The sequence below is a fragment of the Cydia splendana genome, chromosome 16 (genome assembly GCF_910591565.1).
Source record: "Cydia splendana chromosome 16, ilCydSple1.2, whole genome shotgun sequence".
Classification (NCBI taxonomy): Eukaryota; Metazoa; Arthropoda; class Insecta; order Lepidoptera; family Tortricidae; genus Cydia; species Cydia splendana.
The window spans coordinates 3,359,705-3,378,934 of record NC_085975.1 but is presented as its reverse complement, the minus strand read 5'-3'; the positions used below and the strand labels follow the sequence as shown (position 1 = coordinate 3,378,934).

At 35.3% G+C, this 19,230-nt stretch overlaps 3 protein-coding genes across 3 annotated transcripts in view; all 3 read left to right on the top strand.

Annotated features, from left to right (window-relative positions):
* Positions 1 to 8,871, top strand: part of LOC134798127 (meckelin-like) — a 62,552-nt gene extending 53,681 nt beyond the window's left edge. Inside the window, exon 13 of the mRNA XM_063770469.1 lies at positions 8,775 to 8,871. The gene's annotated coding sequence lies outside the window, so the exon portion shown is untranslated. The remainder of the gene's footprint in view (positions 1 to 8,774) is intronic.
* On the top strand, positions 8,628 to 11,585 carry LOC134797992 (toll-like receptor 3). Its single transcript, XM_063770327.1, has 2 exons — positions 8,628 to 8,643; positions 8,775 to 11,585. Exons 1-2 carry the CDS (start codon positions 8,628 to 8,630, stop codon positions 11,483 to 11,485), a joined length of 2,727 nt encoding a protein of 908 aa, XP_063626397.1. The 3' UTR covers positions 11,486 to 11,585.
* A 1,487-nt stretch (positions 11,586 to 13,072) lies between these two features.
* Positions 13,073 to 17,001, top strand: LOC134798073 (protein artichoke-like). The gene is made up of 2 exons (XM_063770405.1): positions 13,073 to 13,346; positions 13,956 to 17,001. The coding sequence occupies exons 1-2, from the start codon at positions 13,325 to 13,327 to the stop codon at positions 16,646 to 16,648; spliced, it is 2,715 nt and encodes a 904-aa protein (XP_063626475.1). The 5' UTR covers positions 13,073 to 13,324; the 3' UTR covers positions 16,649 to 17,001.
* The last annotated feature ends 2,229 nt before the right edge of the window (positions 17,002 to 19,230 follow it).

Genomic DNA, 19,230 nt, shown 5'->3' with positions numbered 1-19,230 from the left:
GTACCCTTACTTTCTTTGGATATGTTATGCGGAGCGAATGCTACTCTATCGAACGCCTGGTATAAGGCAAAGTCGAGAGCACCATATCTACCTATACATGAATGAATCAAGGTTCTATCCGTGAATGTACCAGTAACGCAGCAGTTCGGAAAGATTGTGAAACTGGCAAAAAGTTAACGTGACGGCCACGACCACGATCACTCTAGCAAGAGTGTACCCCAAAAAATATTTTTTTTTTTGTAGGTTACTCATGATAATTTAAAAATCAATACAACTTTCCCTTTCAAATTAAGTATAAGACGCTACGGGGCTATTCAGAGAGTTAAATCTGCAGGTGCAATCGGCATCAATTATTGTAGGTATAGTAGAGGCACAGAATAAATAATAGTACCGTATAGAAAGGACACTTTCTACAAAACCCAAGTTCGATTTTGTATAAAGTGTCCTTTCGATACAAAACCAAGCGATTCAGGGACGAATCATGTTATCCCTTTCTAATGTATGGCACTATACCTTTCGGCTATTTAGGGTTGTCAAAATTCAAGTCATTATCTGTGGTCGTGCACGCAAAAGGACGTCATGTGGTGCCAACCCTAATAATTGCTCGGAGCATTGCTGAGCCGAACGGAGCCGAGTTTGCCCGAAGTCCGGAGTGTCTCCCCTCTGGTAGCGGATGAACCTACGAGCCTAAATTATCTGCCACCCTGGAATACCTACTTTACCAATTAGAAACATATTTCCAATTAGCCTCGCCTCATGCAACTCTTTTTTTTAATTTTTAAATAATTATTTATATCGTTTGAACACCGGAAAAAATAAAAATACTTTTACAAACACTCCCATAATATTATTACAAAATATTTAAAATCTTGAAAAATTTTGAGCGTTAGAAACTCATAATTTTCGCCGCGAATTCGACAGAACTGATGACGTCACTCGGTGTAAACGCAACTGATGTTTGCTACTTAGTGGCCAGTCACGTCATAATGCCATCTCTTTCACTCTTCGTTAGTCTTAACAATTTGTTGAAACGAGTGACGTCACGTGACGTTTCGACGAATGGCGTTAATTAATTGATTGATAATTTAATAACGGAAATGCATTTGTAACATGATACATATAACAACAACAATCATCCGAAAAAAAATATTTCGTTCAAATATAAACTTCATGCATGAGGCTAATTAAAACAGTTCCCGTTCAAAAATTTCTGTCACTATCTAAATGCTTTAATTACATATAAATTTATTTATATTTATTATGTAGGTATTCTATTTAAAATTTAAGTCAGGCAACAAGGCCCATATTGCAAATACCTTACAGACTAACATACATAATATGTATTTTATAAACATAAAAACAGAAACACTATTTATGCGACAATGCGACAATGCGACATAACAAATATATATAGAAACATATTTATTTGTTTTCGCATAAAGTTGTGTAGATACTTTTGACACACAGGCGGATCCGCTGCTTTTGCTGCTGACTGTACCAAATAATAAAAGGCTTTGCTTACCTAGTTTATTAGGATCCATGTTGACAAAAATGTTGAACTTAACCTGAAAAAAAAATTACTTCGATTAACAATCTAACGTAAAAAAAAGCAGGGAACAAACGTACAAACGTACCTACCTATTTAACTTTATATTAGGGGAGCGCAGCTAACTATATTAAAACCTACTACTCTTTAGACAAATCTATCTTGTTTGTCTTTCCCATCACGGAACAATGTTGTTTCGGACCTTTGGGAGGCGTGCGCGGAGCCATAGCCAACACGTAGAGGCCCTTTTGACACTTTAATGAAATGTAAGGGGTACACCGAGCGGATGCTGCCCTTACCCGTGTCATGGGACGCACGCAGAGGCAGCACCCGCCAGGGTGTAAGGGCTATTGAGAGTTGATGGAATCTAAAATGAACTAGGTTATTGGGTGAAAGCGATGGACTAAGTACTGAGCTATGGGGTAAAAAACCGGACGCCTGCCTAATAAAACGGTATGCAATTTTATTTCCGGCAGACGGTGACTCGCCCTCACAAGATGGGCCCCCACAAAAAGCGACATCTAGGATGTTTATTATTAATTGTTATATTTATTATAAATTGCACCTAATAAATATATTGTTCAATTTATAATAATTAATAACCGATATTAGCTTGGGCCTTGCCCCGCTGCTGGCGGCACCCTAGGTTAGGTTTTTTATAATGTGTTTATATGTATTTTTTATCGTTTTGTAAGTGTTTTTATATTTTACTTTTATATTCATATTATAAATAACCTAACTTGAGATGAAAAATAAATAAAGAGAATAAATAACCGATACCAAAATTCAAACAGATACACCATCATTTTCATCTTCCTAGCGATGTTCCGGCTTGAAGGCGGACATTAAGGGGCCGGTATATGACGTGTCCGATTTAGACCTCACTTTGTAACCATAATTTGTTCAATAAATGTTTAATAATTGCATTAAATTACACGAAGTATTTAATTAAAGTATCTTCTACTTATCATTTATTTTCGAATAGAGGCCGGGTTTGGGGAATGTAGGTATGTTACAACCTTGCGTGCTAACCTTTAGGGAACAGGGGGGACATATTTAGGGAAAATGCGTGTTGTAGTTACCAAAATATGAGGTATCTAATTATAATAATAAACATAAATACCCAGTTTATAAATAATAGTTTCTCAAGATTGCCAATCATGCCAACATGGCCTCGAAATCGTTAGAGCAGTTTCCGAAATCCCCGAAATATATACTTAAATAAATAAATACCTATACAAGAATTGCTCGTTTAATTAAAGGTATAAATAAATTAGATTAAGACAGTTGTTTGGTAGAGAATTATTGTTTTCAAGCAATTTTTAGCATGGTAAACAATGTTTAGATTATGGTACCTACCTACTAAGGTTTGATACAAAATTATCTACCGTTGTAAAATGGCCCATACCCTACTTTGCTCCAGAATTTACTACAAAATTCTAATTTTGAAATTATTGCATTGTTACCGATACACAATATGTATGCGTAAATATTATGATTTAAAGTAGACCAATTACTGCCATCATATTGTAACATATAAATGAGGTTGTGCTTTAGTTTTGATGTATAAAAACTATTAGAGCACAAATCGTCCTATTACTGCAAATACCTATTAAGTGCCTTTATGACGAAAGTGGTTTTATTAGACCTTTACAATTAATTTTTCAAGCTTTACAAACTGGTAAAACCCATTTTTTGATACTACCTTTCGTTCCAAAGATAGCTCGAGCGTAAGGCAACATATTGATGATTTGGTAGCATTATGTACTGGCAAAAATTGAAATGTGTATGGTAACACAATGATTCATGTGTTCTCCTCCAAGTAAAAACTGTTACCAGGTTTTAACGTGTTTTTGCATAATCATTTTATGAAATTATAACCGTTGTCTATTCTAAAAGTAGCTTCTATGTATACATATTTGGTATTTGCGTAAAAGATTATTCAGCAAATTATTTATTTTATGCCAAGCTAAATATAAGTACTAAACATCTTTATATTGTTTTGTCTGAAGATCTACGTATTCATTAAACTGCAATATCTTTCTGCCAAAAATCTGTACAGTGACTTAGTAGGTTTTGCATGTAACTTTATTCCAATGTTAACATGTAGTTCTACAGGCAGACCCTACTAAGTGCGCTTAATACTAGCTTCGCTAACTAACTACGCTAACTACTAGCAGTAGCTAACTTAAAGTATAAGTGGTTTTACCTGTAAAAAATATTGGAGTTTCTTCTTGTAAGCTCCATAATTTTACTGAATATTACTGATTACAATGTTTTCACTAAAGAAAATAGGTAGTTGTTAGCACGTAGTAATAATTTGTTGGTATTTGAAATGAATAAACTGAAATTTTATCAATGTATCTTGGTTATTTAATCATAAAATAATATGCTACAAAAAAGTTAACAATCGTCTTCGTCACTGCTGGATTCTGATGCTGCAACATCCGGAACTCGGTTAATAACATTATTGTCACAGTTAAGCGAGCGAAATTAACCATGATATTCTTCAGGAATGACGCCTTTATCGCAAAAACAGAGTAGATCCTTTTTCTTTGCTGCAGAGATCGCCGAGGGTTTATCGTACATTTTTTTCTAAACCCTGACTAAGAAATGCTTCAGAAGTCGGGGGTGGTTCCACAGAGTTGGGATTCGTTGCGTTGGTACCTTGTCCTGTACCGAGAGCTAGATTAGGGAGTCGCCCGTCTTGCGAGATGATGCCGCAGCCCTGGTATCAAAGTTCCAATAATCTGCAGATGTGTCTTAGTTAAAGTACACATATTTTTGAGTCTCCTTTGACGTATTTTTTTTTTATCTTTAGCCAGAGGCCTTTATTCCCATTGAAGTCCTTGCTTTTATTTTTTAATATTATAGCTTCACCTAAACGTTTGAGGCCGTAAAACTCATTGTATTTAAATTCTTTAACATGATGCAAAACACACTCCTTTCGATCTAGTATTCTTAAAAATGTTTTTCCGATCCATCATAGAGAATACGTCCTTGTTTTTCTTTGCACTTTCAGTGGGTACTCTTGTGCATTGAATCGGCTTCCAAGTAAGAATGCCGCCGCAACAGTCCCTATCATGTTAAATAATTTAAATACAACGAGTTTTACGACCTCGAACGATTAGGTGAATGGGCATAAAGGCCTACGGGTAAAAATAAAAAAAAATACGTCAAATGCGACTCAAAATATATGTACTTTAACTAAGACACATCTGCAGATTATTGGAACTTTGATACCAGGGCTCTTGGTACAGGACAAGGTACCAACGCAACGAATCCCAACTCTGTGGAACCACCTCCGACTCCTGAAGCATTTCTTAGTCGGAGTTTAGAAAAAATGTACGATAAACCCTCGGCGATCCGTGCAGCAAAGAAAAAGGATTTACTCAGTCTTTGCGATAAAGGCGTCATTCCTGAAGAATATCATGGTTGATTTCGCTCGCTTAACTGTGAAAATGATGTTATTGACCGAATTCCGGATGTTGCAGCATCAGAATCCAGCAGTGATGAAGACGATTGTTAACTTTTTTTGTAGCATATTATTTTATGATTAAATAACCAAGATACATTGATAAAATTTCAGTTTATTCATTTCAAATACCAACAAATTATTACTACGTGCTAACAACTTATTTTCTTTAGTCGAAACACTGCAATCAGTAATATTGAGTAAAACTATGGAGCTTACAATAAGAAATTACAATATTTTTTACAGGTAAAACCACTTATACTTTGGTCGATTTTCAGTTAAATCGAAAAAACACGAAAACCTATAGGTATTTACTATTATATTGTGGCTGGTAGATACATTTTATGTAAAGTAAAGCCGAATCTAATAGATATATAGGTGTAAATGCATTCCTGAGGGATATATACCAAAGTGTATTTCTACAGGCAAAACCTATTAAGTGCGCGACTATTTCATTTTAATCCTGTTTTTATCGTCAATTATACACAACCTGAATCTTTTGCATGATTTGGCAGTAAACTAGATACCATTATGCTTAGGAATTTATAAATACAGTGTAAATTTGTTCATATTTTTACATAGAAAAAAACATCCAAACATTCAATTGTCATTATCTCAAAACACGATTTTTGCACTTAATAGGTATTTGCAGTAATAGGACGAAATTATCCAGTGAGGAGCAAAGTAGGCACTTTACGGCACTTAAAATGCAATAGTCCTTACCTCGGCAACACATTTCACAGGCGGTCAAAGTCGAAACTGTTACTTAAATGAATGTATATTAGCACTTTAATTGGACACTAGGCATTTTGCTGATGATGCGAAATCCGAACGGTGGCCGTGTCAAAGAGTAAAATTGATAGACTCGTCCAATTTAGATTAGTGCTTTTGAGAAAAATATAATAATATCAACGCCGGTAGGGTAGCCGAGGGGTAAAGCCGAGTATATTTCAAACTATGAGTTAGATAACAGCCACCGCGAAAATCGAAGTTCAGAGAAAATCTAGATATAAAATATCCAACTGTCCATCTCTATCGCTTTTGCTGTATTTGAGTGATGCAGATATAGTTACATAATTATCCCATTTCGATGTTCGCGATTGCCCCAGATGCTTGAAGTGATCTAAACCTGGCTTTCCACTGACATATCTTATAAGTTCGAATCGGGCCGTAGACACATCGCTTTTTGATGAGCTGTGTGAAAATGGTATGTAGACTTTTTGAGTGTAGTCTGATCTGGGTACGGCGATCGAAACGAAAATGTCTCTGTTGCACTAATATGGAAGAGTGATAGAGAGAGATTACCGATTTACCGTATCTTTCGCTACGAAGCGAACGATTAGAATCTTGGGAAGGCATCCTGCTACTTTTAATGTCGACTTTAGTAACTATAAGTACTACACATCTGCACTTGTTTAATCTATATTCTGTGCAGTTAATACGAAATACGATGTGCCTGGCTGCCTTATCTAAAAGAAATGCTATACCACCGGCTATGTTCAATCCTCTGTAGATACCAAATATATCTTAACAATTCTGCATCTTATTGTGTTGTAAGAAGGCAGAATGTGCGTAGATATTTCTGACAATGTCTGTACTTTTAATAACAAGCCTTATATATAGCAGCTATTTTGATGCCACGGGTTTTATTCGAACTGCATACCGACCTCGGGGGAGACCAGTGAACTCTAACATTTCGAGCTCGAATACCTACACTTAAATAGTAGATTTTTAACCAAGGGATGAAAAGCACTCATTTCAGTCGAGGTTGTTTGGCGCTCGAACGCAGTCAGAGCGCCGATAGTCCAAGCCTGAAATGATGCCTTTCACTCAAGTTAAACACTCTACTTTTCATTTCGAATACGCGGGAAGTAAACTAATACATTATGTATTTAATAAACATGACTATTAAGTATACACTTTTATAGTTTTTCTTGACAGTAAAACATTTAGTAAAAGTATCGTTATTTATGAAATGGGACTCCCCATTTCATAAATAACGATACTTGGAAATTGTACAACAAATCCATTTAAAAATAAATTTTAATTCCTTATAAGAAAAAAAATACTGGGTAGCAAAATTTCCTAGAGAAGAAACGTACGACTTTCTGCATACTTTATAGAACAACAATGACCCACTTTCAGAGCATGAGAAATGAAAAAGTAATCAAGTAATTAGAAATATGCCTTAAATCACAACCGCGACACGGTCGCGATGTCACTTGAGCTAGTCATGCAGTTCATTCTGAATATCCCTACGGGAGAGATATCAACATCCGTTGTACTTAACTAGATTTCAGTAGGTATAAATTGTAACAAACATGAATCAAACTAAGATACAAAATTGTTTGTTAAATTACCTAATTTAGGATTTCTATGTCCAAAAATAATGATTAAATTGGAAATAAAACTGCTTATTACAAAAACCGGCCAAGAGCATTTTGGGCCAATACTCAGTGCGCAGGGTGCGGTAGTACTTACCTATATTTTATTATTATGCGTTAGTAGGTTAGTACAAAAAAAATATATGTTAAAGTACTGACGCATGGAAAACCCCAAGGCCAAATACATTCAATGTAAATATGTGTTAAAAACTAACCTACTGAAAAAGGAACACACATAGTGACCATTGATAAATCTTCACTCATTGAAATACAGTTTATGATCGCTTAAATGCCATAATTTTATTATATCAAAGTTCGTGCTTAATATGTATAGCATGAGTCATATAATGTAATCTGTTTATACATATTACTCCCACTCAGTTCCAAAAATCTGGAATTCTCCCACAGTAGGAGGATACTTTGATTTATACGCATTTAATCGTGTGTTGATCAGTTCAACAGTTGGCTTCGCTAAGGATTGTTATAATTTTAATAATCAATTATGTGTTTTATTTAAATCAAATCAGTATTCAGTGTGTTTTGGATTGGCCATGGATTCCAAAGTGATTTTACGTAAGTAACACAATAGCAATTCTGAATTGGGTAAAAAAACTATTTTTTTTTATATTATTAATAATATCACAAAGTCTCCTATAATATATTTGTAACCCTTGAGACTATTAAGGCCGGTACAGACAGACTGCAACATGCATGGGAACTGCACGCCGACGTTGTAGTTGGCGTGCAGTCAGCGTGCAGTTCCCATACAAATTGCAGTCGGGTTGCAGACCCTCTGTATCGGCCCTTAGAGAAATAAGCTCTTTTGAAAAGACACTCCTCATATAGGACTTTAGTCGAAATATTTAATCAGATAATTAATTAATATTTCCGTTGCTATTTTTAATTTAGCAATGTGATAAAATATTTAAACTAGCGTTCTAAATTCCATAGTTTTTTGCTGTGTATTTCAATATTTATTGTACGTCTATCTAATTTAAGAATCGTCTTAGTAGCTCTTCGGTAGTAGTAACTAAATTAACTGCGAGTAATAAACCTCAATCCACCTACTAGTGAGTTGTATGCTAACGGTAGTAGGTACTAGTACCTACATCCCGTTCTTTACCTATCCAATCGTAAATATTGCCAAATCTTGCTAAATAGGTAGGTATTAAAACTATTCGGATTCAAAATAAAGACAAATAAGTAGTTACAGATGGGCATAATGCCCTCCCGCAAAGGTATCCGTGGGGGAGGTCGTTCTCAAATTATACAGGATGGCCAAAAAATAAGTGCATTCCCTTTGCCAGGGAGGTTTTTAATTTTATCAGTAAGAGATTTTCCATTAATAAAAGTAACTTTATCTTTGCAGATATTGCCGCAGTCGTCTTCGTATCTTGTATATGGGGCGCATCAAGCTCATGCGCAATCAAAGATCGCATAGACTGCACCTATTCGGTGATCTGCGAGGGCCGTCCGGGTTCCGCAAGCAGCCCCTGCAACTCCAATGCCCACGTCAACTTCATCATCAAGGACTCTTCCGTCGAGACTCTCACCACCGCCTTCTTCGGGGCCACCAACTTCGACGCCAAAGTCAGGAGCATCCACGCCATCAACAACAAATGGGCCAACATCGAATCCTTCGCCTTCAAATACTACACCAAATGCGTTGACCTAAACCTGGCCAATAACAACATCAAAAATATAAAGAACAACGCGTTTAAAACCTTGCCTGTTCTAAATTCACTGAACTTATCTAAAAATGGAATTGACAATTTAAATCCAGATTCACTTAAAATTGCTGATTCAGGTGTAAATAAAATAACGATCCTTGATCTCTCAAATAACTTACTAACGAAAATTTCAAGTGAACTGCTGAGTGGGATGACGAACTTAAAGAGTTTGTATTTACAAAACAACAAGGTCAATTCTTTGGCAGATGATTGTTTTCTCGCTTTAAAAAGCCTAACCATTCTTAATTTACGAAATAATCAACTGACCGCTATTAATGCCACCCTTATAAATTTAAAATCGCTATTGGCATTAGATTTGGCTCATAATAATTTGATTAAATTATCAGGGTTTGAACTAAATCGATTAGGATCTCTGTTATTCTTAAACTTGAGTAACAACGCTATAGAAGAAATTGAATCTAATAGTTTTAGTCAGACAACTAGCCTTCAGTCCATAGATTTAAGAAATAATAAAATCAAATCTACTATAGATGGCAAAATGTTCAGCAACAATAATCGACTACATTACTTAAATATGTATAATAACAGTATTGAACATATACAAGATGATGTATTTAGAAATAACGCTTTAATTACACTTAATTTAGAGAAAAATGATTTAAAAGGCGATGTAACTAGACAAACGTTTGAAGGGATATCAAAAGTCACGAGACTTGATTTGTATAATCAGAGTATAACAGCTATAAGAAACAACGCATTTTCCGCAACAGATAGTCTGATCTCCTTGAACTTGAGTAGAAACGCTATAAACACAATCGAAGTTAACAGTTTTGCAAGCGGGTTGAACTTAAGCGTTTTAGACGTCTCCTACAACAATCTATCGAATCTAGATTTTTTACAGAAAGCTTTAGAAGCCCTCACTGAGCTTTATATAAATAACAACAAACTCAGCGCCATAAAACAGGGTACATTTGTTAACCAGACGAATTTGAAGAAACTGGACTTGTCAATTAATTTCATTCTGACCATTGAAAACTTTTCGTTGCCTCTTCTTAATTTGCAGTATCTGAATGTAACTGGTAACCTTTTGCAAGGATCTCTCAAGGGTAACGTTATAAGTCCTTCAACATTTCTGAAATTTTTGGACTTTAGTAGTTTCAACTATACCAGTGTTGAAGACAGGGCTTTTGTCGATTCACCTCTACTTGCTAGAGTAAACCTTTCCCATAATTCAATCGGGTTTATGGGATCAGAAAACTTTATGAATATGGACAATTTGTACAGTTTAGACTTATCATGGAACAACCTGAGAATACTGCAACTGAATAATAGCAAACTACCAAATCTTAAATCTTTATATTTAAACAACAATCATTTACAAGGCATTTCAAATTCCTTTTCTGACATATCAAACATAATTTACCTTGACATTTCTGTTAATAACATAACTGATATTTCTGAGCCAATATTTCAGACGTTACTGAATTTACGTGTTTTCCACGCTTCAAATAATAAATTAACACAGTTCAATAACCCACGAACGAACTCTCTTACAAAATTAATGACTTTAAGCCTTTCTTCAAATTCTTTATCTAATATAAACTTAAGTTACTACCCAGATTTGATTAACGTCGATTTGAGTCACAATAGCATCAATTCTATCAACAGTTCCTTCTTTCAAAACCTGGACTATTTGCAGTCCATCGACTTAAGCTTCAATAACATCACCACATTGACCCCTGGTACATTCCAAAGCCTTAAAATTTTAAAGCTTCTCAACTTATCGTCGAACTCCATTAGCAACTTGCGGTACGGCAGTTTCAAGGGTCTCGGAAGAGTAGAAGTTATTGATGTATCTCGAAACGCTATCCAGGTTCTAGACGTGCACATATTCCACGAATGCACAGAGTTGAAACAATTGATCATTGACTATAACTATATCACTCAGCTGGACTTTGAGAGTTTGGTCACAACTGCTACGAAGCTTAACGTCCTCAGTTTAGGAGGGAACCCAATGTTGTGTAAAGAAATTGTCAAGAATTACAATTCAGGCATTGGGGCTAGGCGTGTGGACGTTACTTCCGTACATAAAGTCTATGAGGAGGATAATGTCCACGGGATTTGGTGCGGTAGCGGGACCGTAACTACAAGTACAGCGGCTACTAGTGCTAGTACTGCTACATTAATAGAACCTAATGGTACCAACGCTATATCACACGTTTTACTGGCCTGGTGTACGGTGTTGACGATTTTGATTCTCATTGTAGGTGTAGCCAGTTATTTTTATAAAAGAAACCAAGAAGCGTTAGAAATAAGACAACCTGGCACCGGCAGCAGGCGAAGTTGTTCCACAGAATTTGAATACCAAAGTGATTTATTATTAGAATAAGATCGTGTAACTTGGATACGAATTAAATTATTTTATTTTAAGTTATTTGTATTGATTTAAGCTTATTTGTCAAGATTACCAGAAAAATCTATCCAAGCTATGTTTGAACACTCGCCAAAGAACCTGTAATTCATTAAAAATATTGATATTATTATTATATGTATAATGTTAATGCCCGCTACATAGCCCTGTTTGTGAATTTGGATCTCAAGATTTTGAACAACACATGTTTTGCATTATCTTATTTAATATTAAATATAAATATTTGTAACATATTTATTCCTTTTACTTTTTCGCTTAACGTCAAATGAATGTAAAACAAGCGCGGTAACTACGTGACCAAATATAGTAATGCTGCTGACGATACCAATCGATACCGTAACTTCTAACATAAGCTGTCAAAAAGTGACATCCGCTTGTATTACAAGTTACAAGCTTTTGAGAAACGGGGCCCTATTGTATTTTCATTCGATAGCGTGACGAGCGCTCGCGTTTGCGTTATGTCTATTTTTTATGGCATTTTGAACAGCGCGCCAAGCGGCACGTTTTGGAAACTCAAAATCCCATAAAAATGACACTTAACACAAACGCGTACGTCACGTTATCGAATGAAAACACTTAGGGGTAGGTACTTTGTTTAGTTTTAATCGTTTCAAACGTTCTCAGAACAGCGGAAGCAGAATAGATAGATGACCCAGAGTCCGAATAAGATTTAACAATTTGTTATGGTTTTAATACGACCTTGAAGATCGCCCACGCTGACTGGTGCATGCGAAATAAAGTGGAAGTCGTGCGTGAGAAGCGCGCCAATCACCAAGACGATCGTCGAGGTCGTATCAAAACCAGTTCAAAACCAAGTGTGGGCGGTAATCTAGTAAATTCAAGTGTGGGCGGTGGCTTCCCTCGTATTTTTTCAGGCTACCTTTCCACTGTTTTTTTCCTATCGATTTTAAGCCTAACAGGAGTCACAGGTATAAATGTCATGTCTTATTGTCAACCTTACTACCGTATTTTAAATAACCTTCGGTTTGCGGGACAGGCCCCGTAGACAACATGCTAATATGCATACTGTCACTCATAATCTTCCTTGCGTTGTCCCGGCATTTTTGCCATGGCTCATGGGAGCCTGGGGTCCGCTTGGCAACTAATCCCGAGAATTGGCGTATGCACTAGCTTTTACGAACGCGACTGCCATCTGACCTTCCAAGCCAGAGGGGAAACTAGGCCTTATTTGGATTAGTCCGGTTTTCTCACGATGTTTTCCTTCACCGAAAATGCAATAATTAAAATCAAATGCAAATGAAATGCAACTGTCACTATCACACTAATTAATATAGAAGAGTGATAGAGAGACACAAAGCAAATCGATGGCGAAGCTCAAGCGATCGTCACCTTGGCTAGGCCGCCAGTTTCTTTGCAACAAGTTTCGCAGTTTATTGGCTGGTAGAAGTTAGGTTAGAATTTACTGTAATAGCGTTATTAATTTCATTTAATATTCATTTTCAACAACAGCAATAACAACAAATTTACAGAAATTCTATCGCTTTTGTGTTTTTTTATATTTACTTCCACAATCCTAATCTATAATATTGTTTAGGAGACCAACTGATAACATATGTTATTATTCAAAGAATCGCACCATCTGGGTATTCATTGTGTCTAACAATAACAAATGAATGTCTCGTTGTTCGTTGACATCACTGACATCACGAAACTTGTGAATTGTTATCGTAAAGCACAGTCAGTGTCGGAGTTACCGCCGGGGTGATCATTGTGCGTAAACAAATAAATGAAGATGTGGTTTCAGTAACATTTCAGTGTGCGTTCGGATTTGGCAGGATGGATTCGGCTGGGTATTTGTGTAAGTACCTAGAATTTTTTTTTTTTTTTTAAGAATAAACCTGAAAACTCATTTTTTTTACTTTTTGAGCTTCTAAACATCGTTGGCATTTTGAACCTCTAACGGCCCTATAGGAAAATTGATAATTACATTTGAATCAACAATGATATACGCGTATAGATAGAGTTGAATTTGTTTAGTTGTTGAATCGAACGAAACAAAACAAAACAAAAGCAACTCTGATCCATTTAATTAAGGTTTAAATTTCATTGGAGGTAATTTGTACTGGTAGGTCATAGAACCCCCAGACGTTAAATCTGATATGATACCGGATTTTTACATGAATTTTATTTTCTTCGTCGACACCGGTTATATGAGAATAAATCCATTGCATATTTTATTCTCAATTTTCGGTGAATTTTAAAATTAAGATAAATTCTACTACTGTAAACTAAGAACATAATAATATTGAACGCACAAAAGATTTAATTATTGTGGGACAATCTTAAACAAAGTAACCTAGTCCCACAATAACCTTTATGAAACTTGACAATGCGCGTATAGGTACGTATACGATTAACATATCAGGTATACCTATAGCTACAAACATATCTCTCTTATTCTTTTCAGATATAGTCGTCTTCTTATTCTCAGTATGGAGCGCTTCGAGCACAATATGTACAATAAAAGACCGTAACGAATGCACCTACACAGTGGTCTGCGAGGGCCACGCCGGCAGCGCCAACAACCCTTCCTGCGACTACGACCCCTACGTCAACTTTATCATCAAGGACTCCGTCACTGACACCCTCACCACCGGCTTCTTCGGGTCCACCAACTTCGACTCCAGGGTCAGGCGCATCCAGGCCATCGATAACAACTGGCCCAACATCGAAGCCTTCGCTTTCAAGTACTATACCAAGTGTATCGACATGGACCTCTCCAGCAACAACATTAAGAACATCAAAAATGACGCATTCAAGAACTTGTTCATACTTGATTCTTTGAACTTATCTCAAAATGCTATAGAACATTTAAATCCATCTTCGTTAGCGATTTCGGAAATAAGTGCAAATAAATTAACGACGCTGGATCTTTCAAATAACTTACTAACGGAGATTAGCGGTGAAACTGTAAGTAAGTTAACTAACCTCAATAGTTTGTATTTGCAAAACAATAGACTAACATCATTAGCCGATAATTGTTTTACCTCCTTAAAAGACTTAACTACATTGAACTTGCGGAATAATCAGTTAACAGCTATTAATGTAACATTAATTCACTTGAAGAATCTCAAGACGCTAGATTTGGCATTTAATCATTTGTTCAAATTGATAGGATTCGAACTAAACCGATTAGATTCTCTTACGTTTTTAAACATGAGTCATAACGATATTGAAGAGGTTGAATCGAATTGCTTCATTCAAGCGTTCAGACTCATATCGATAGACCTGAGCAACAACAAAATTAAATCGCCTATAGAAAATGTGATGTTTATTAATAACAATCATCTACAATGTTTATATTTGTCTAATAACAGTATTGAACAAATACAGGACGATGCATTTAAACATAACGTTTTAACAACACTAAATTTGGACAAAAATAACTTGAAAGGGGAGATATCTGGTCAAACCTTCAATGGTATATCAAAAGTAACAAGACTCGATCTGTCCAATCAGAGTATAACAGCCATAAGAGAAAACGCATTTTCCACAGCAAATAATCTCGTTCATTTGAACTTGAGTAGAAATGTTATACATACAATCGAGAAATCCAGTTTCTCACCTTCACTGCCCCTAATAGTTTTAGATGTTTCATACAATAAGTTATCATCTCTACAATTTTTAAACGATACTTTATTAAGCCTTACTGAACTCTACGTGAATAATAACAATCTCACCTCCATAAGTAAGGGTACCTTTCGTAATCACACAAATTTGAAGAAACTGGACTTGTCAATGAATTTAATTGTCACCATAGATCAATTGTCTTTGCCTCTTCTGAATTTGCAGTATCTAAATGTAACGGGCAATCTTTTGACGGGATCTCTCAAGAGCATGGTGATAAGTCCTTCAAAGTATCTCCGATTTTTGGACTTTAGCTGTTTAAATTTTAGAAAAGTTGAGGATGGAGCATTTATTGACTCTCCTTTACTTGCCAGGGTGAACCTGTCATATAATGCAATCGAGTTTATTGGATCAAACAATTTCATGAATATGGAAAATTTGTATAGTTTAGATTTATCATATAACAAACTGATAAGGTTACAAATGAATAATAGCGTTTTATTAAATCTTAAAGCTTTGTATTTAAACCACAACCGTCTGAAATCCATTTCAAATTTATTTTTGAACATATCAAAAATACTATTTCTCGACATCTCTGATAATGATATATCTGACCTTTCCGTTCCACTTTTCCAAACATTAAAAGACTTGCGTGTTTTGCGTATTTCAAATAACAAAGTAAAACAATTTAACAATCCACAGACGAACTCTCTTACTAAATTGATGACTTTATGCCTTTCCTCAAACTCGCTGGTTAATTTGAATTTAAGCTACTTTCCAGATTTAATAAACGCCGATTTGAGTAACAACAGTATTAGCTTCATCAACAGCTCTTTTTTCCGAAACTTAGACCGTTTGCAATCCATTGATTTAAGCTTTAATAATATAACATCTTTGACACCAGGCACATTCCAAAGTCTTAAAATTTTAAAACTCCTAAATATGTCTTCAAATTGGATCGAAAACTTGCGCTACGGTAGCTTCAAGGGGCTCGGGAGAGCCGAAGTGATAGACCTATCTCGAAACTTGATACATGTCTTAGATGTGGATATCTTCCATGAGTGTACGGAGCTAAAACGATTGATCATTGACTACAACTTCATCACTCAACTGGAATTCGAACGATTGGTCATGACTGTTACAAAGCTGAATGCTCTAAGTTTAGGTGGTAACCCGATTATGTGTAAAGAGATAGTTAGAAATTATAATTCAGGCATTGGAGGTAGGCGGGTGGAGGTTACGTCTATAGACAAAGTGTTTGAAGAAGATAATGTGCACGGTATTTTGTGTGGACAAAATAATGGAACAGTGGTCACTACGGCGAGTAGTTTTGAGCCCCCGTTGTACACAAGTAGTTCAAGTTCTGCCAACGTGTTATTTATGTGGTGTTCAGTGTTAACGGCTTTAGTCCTGGTAGTTGGTGCCGCCAGTTACATGTATAGACGGAAAGGTCTGATGATTTTGACAGACTCTAGCATGCGGAGCACAGTACAGTTCGGGAGCACTGAAAACCAAAGTTCCTTATTATTTTAGCCTCTAGCCGCCCAGAGACCTATAAAAAGGTCTCCTGTTCCATTTTAATTTGAACTTTGTGTTGACAAAATAAAATTTCATTTTGCTTGGCAAGGTTTGACGTATGTGCGGCTAGATGTTAGGGGGTTGCGTCGCGTAGTGTTTTTAATGGCACTTTAGACTCTAAATCTTAGGCTATTTCGTTCCGCTGTTTATAATTAAGGTTCATGATATCGCTGAAAGCGAAATGAACACCAAAGATTGCTTTTAGGTTGTTAATTAGATTTTAATTAATTTTAATTATTATAAGTAATTGTATATAATACCAATTAAACATTATTCTATATATTTTTTCTTTGTTTTTAGTTGTACATATTGCCCGACATGCAAGCAAATGTAGATAATATTTCAGAACTAGGTACTCATAATTACTCGTATTTCCGAAAACAGAAATACAAAATGCGGACATAATACACATACCTGCAGATAGTATAGATTTTGTGAAGTCGCAATGGTAGCGGTGGTTTTGGTTAAAATATAATATCAAACAAGTTCCATTACAAAAATGATTATGTTTAGGCCCAGTAGGTTCGTGTTCTTCTTTCACTCTTACTGAGCGTAAGAGTGAGCGAGATGGATGTGCGTGCTCGGGACCACGTATATCATGTTTTAGATTTTTTTTTTATGTGATTGTCCCAAAAGCATAATACTGCACATTATTCTTGTTTTTGAGCAAAATTTTACTATAATTTTTAACTGCATTTTTTAGCTGTAGCTATGTTCGTGATTTTTTTCTATCGAGCGAAATTCAAAACCTCAGGATTCGAATCGTTGAAGTCCCTAGAGCAGCGGTCGGCAACCTTTTAGCAGCCAAGGGCCGCATAGCAGTTAACGAAGTGGACGCGGGCCGCACTTTGTTAATATTTATGACTTTATCAGACATTGGGCCCGATTCGGATTTTGAACTAGACATCTATATTAGACATCACCAAGATACGATAACGATATGTTTAAGATCTAACCTGTCAAATTTGACATTTGCGCGATTCTGGAGATACTGTTGAACGATTTCCACAGGATATGACTTATAGCTGGTTTGTTACTGCACACCGTTGTATGGGGACCTTGCACTTTGAGACTATGTGCTGAAACTTGGCACAGTTGATTGTTAGCTGGTCTTGAGCAGATACAGACCGGTAGACATCGAGAGCCACGTCTCATTTAATGGCGGGGAGGGGGGGAAATTCGACGCCGCCGCGCTTCTCTTGGAGCAACATTTCTCTAAAACTATACCTATTAGGGCATGTGATATATCATTTTCGGATAAATTAAGGATGAGGAATCTAGTTTTGGAACAAAAATAATGCACTTTCTAACAAAAAAAAAGCATAAAGTAGAAAAGACTAAAAAACGTATTTTTGATTTTTTCATAATTAGCATTTTTTTTTAAAGTGTAACAGGAATCTGAAAACAAAAAATACAGTCGTAAAGCTACACTTATTGAGTTTAAGAAAATATATATTTTATTATACAAAACTGTTGATAAATGGGAAATAAAAAAATAATATTAAGCGTGGGTCAGAGTGATCTCAATACAAAATATTATGAATGTAGGAAAGTTACTTATAATTTGTTCTACAATCGTTTATTTTTCTTGTTTTTCGTAAATAACTCGTAAACGGTAGCCCACAGCAAAAAAATATCTTTTACGTAAATAATCTGTTTCAGATTTTTTATAAAATAAGTGCTACTTTTTTTCGCTACCATCAATATTTAAAAAAATATTGAAGGGAGAAAATAAATACTTGGGTCCCCTTTTTTAGTCATTCGTAAATAACTCGTAAACGATGGCCAATAGCAAAAAATTTTTTAGTACATGAATAATTTACATAAAATTTCCTATAAAAAAGGTCATTCAAACTTTTTCGCTAGGATCAATATTAAAAACAATATTAAAGAGAGAAAATAAATTCTAAGGTCCCCTTTTTAAATATTGATCCTAGCGAAAAAGTTTGAATAACCTTTTTTGTAGGAAATTTTATGCTAATTTTTCATGTATTAAAATATTTGGTGCTATTGGCCATCGTTTACGAGTTATTTACGAATGACTAAAAAAGGGGACCTTAGTATTTATTTTCTCCCTTCAATATTTTTTTTAAATATTGATCTTGACGAAAAAAGTAGCACTTATTTTATAAGAAATCTGAAACAGATTATTTACGTAACAGATTATTTTTTGCTGTGGGCTACCGTTTACGAGTTATTTACGAAAAACTAAAAAAATAAACGATTGTAGAACAAATTATAAGTAACTTTCCCACATTAATAATATTATGTATTGAGATCACTCTGACCCACGCTTAATATTATTTTTTATCTCCCATGTAACAACAGTTTTGTATAATAAACTATATATTTTCTTAAACGTAATAAGTGTAGCTTTACAACTATGTTTTTTGTTTTCAGATTCCTACTACACTTTAAAAAAAAATTGGTAATTATGAAAAAGTCCAAGATACGTTTTTTTGTCTTTTCTACTTTATGTTTTTTTTTTTTGTTAGAAAGTGAATTGTTTTAGTTCCAAAAATAAATTCCTCATCCTT

What these genes read in the sequence shown, in the direction of transcription:
- LOC134798073 (XM_063770405.1), top strand. Translation starts at nt 13,325, where the DNA reads ATGGATTCGGCTGGGTATTTGT. An exon ending in GGATTCGGCTGGGTATTTGT is followed by an intron (nt 13,347 to 13,955) that starts GTAAGTACCTAG and finishes TATTCTTTTCAG; the next exon opens with ATATAGTCGTCTTCTTATTC.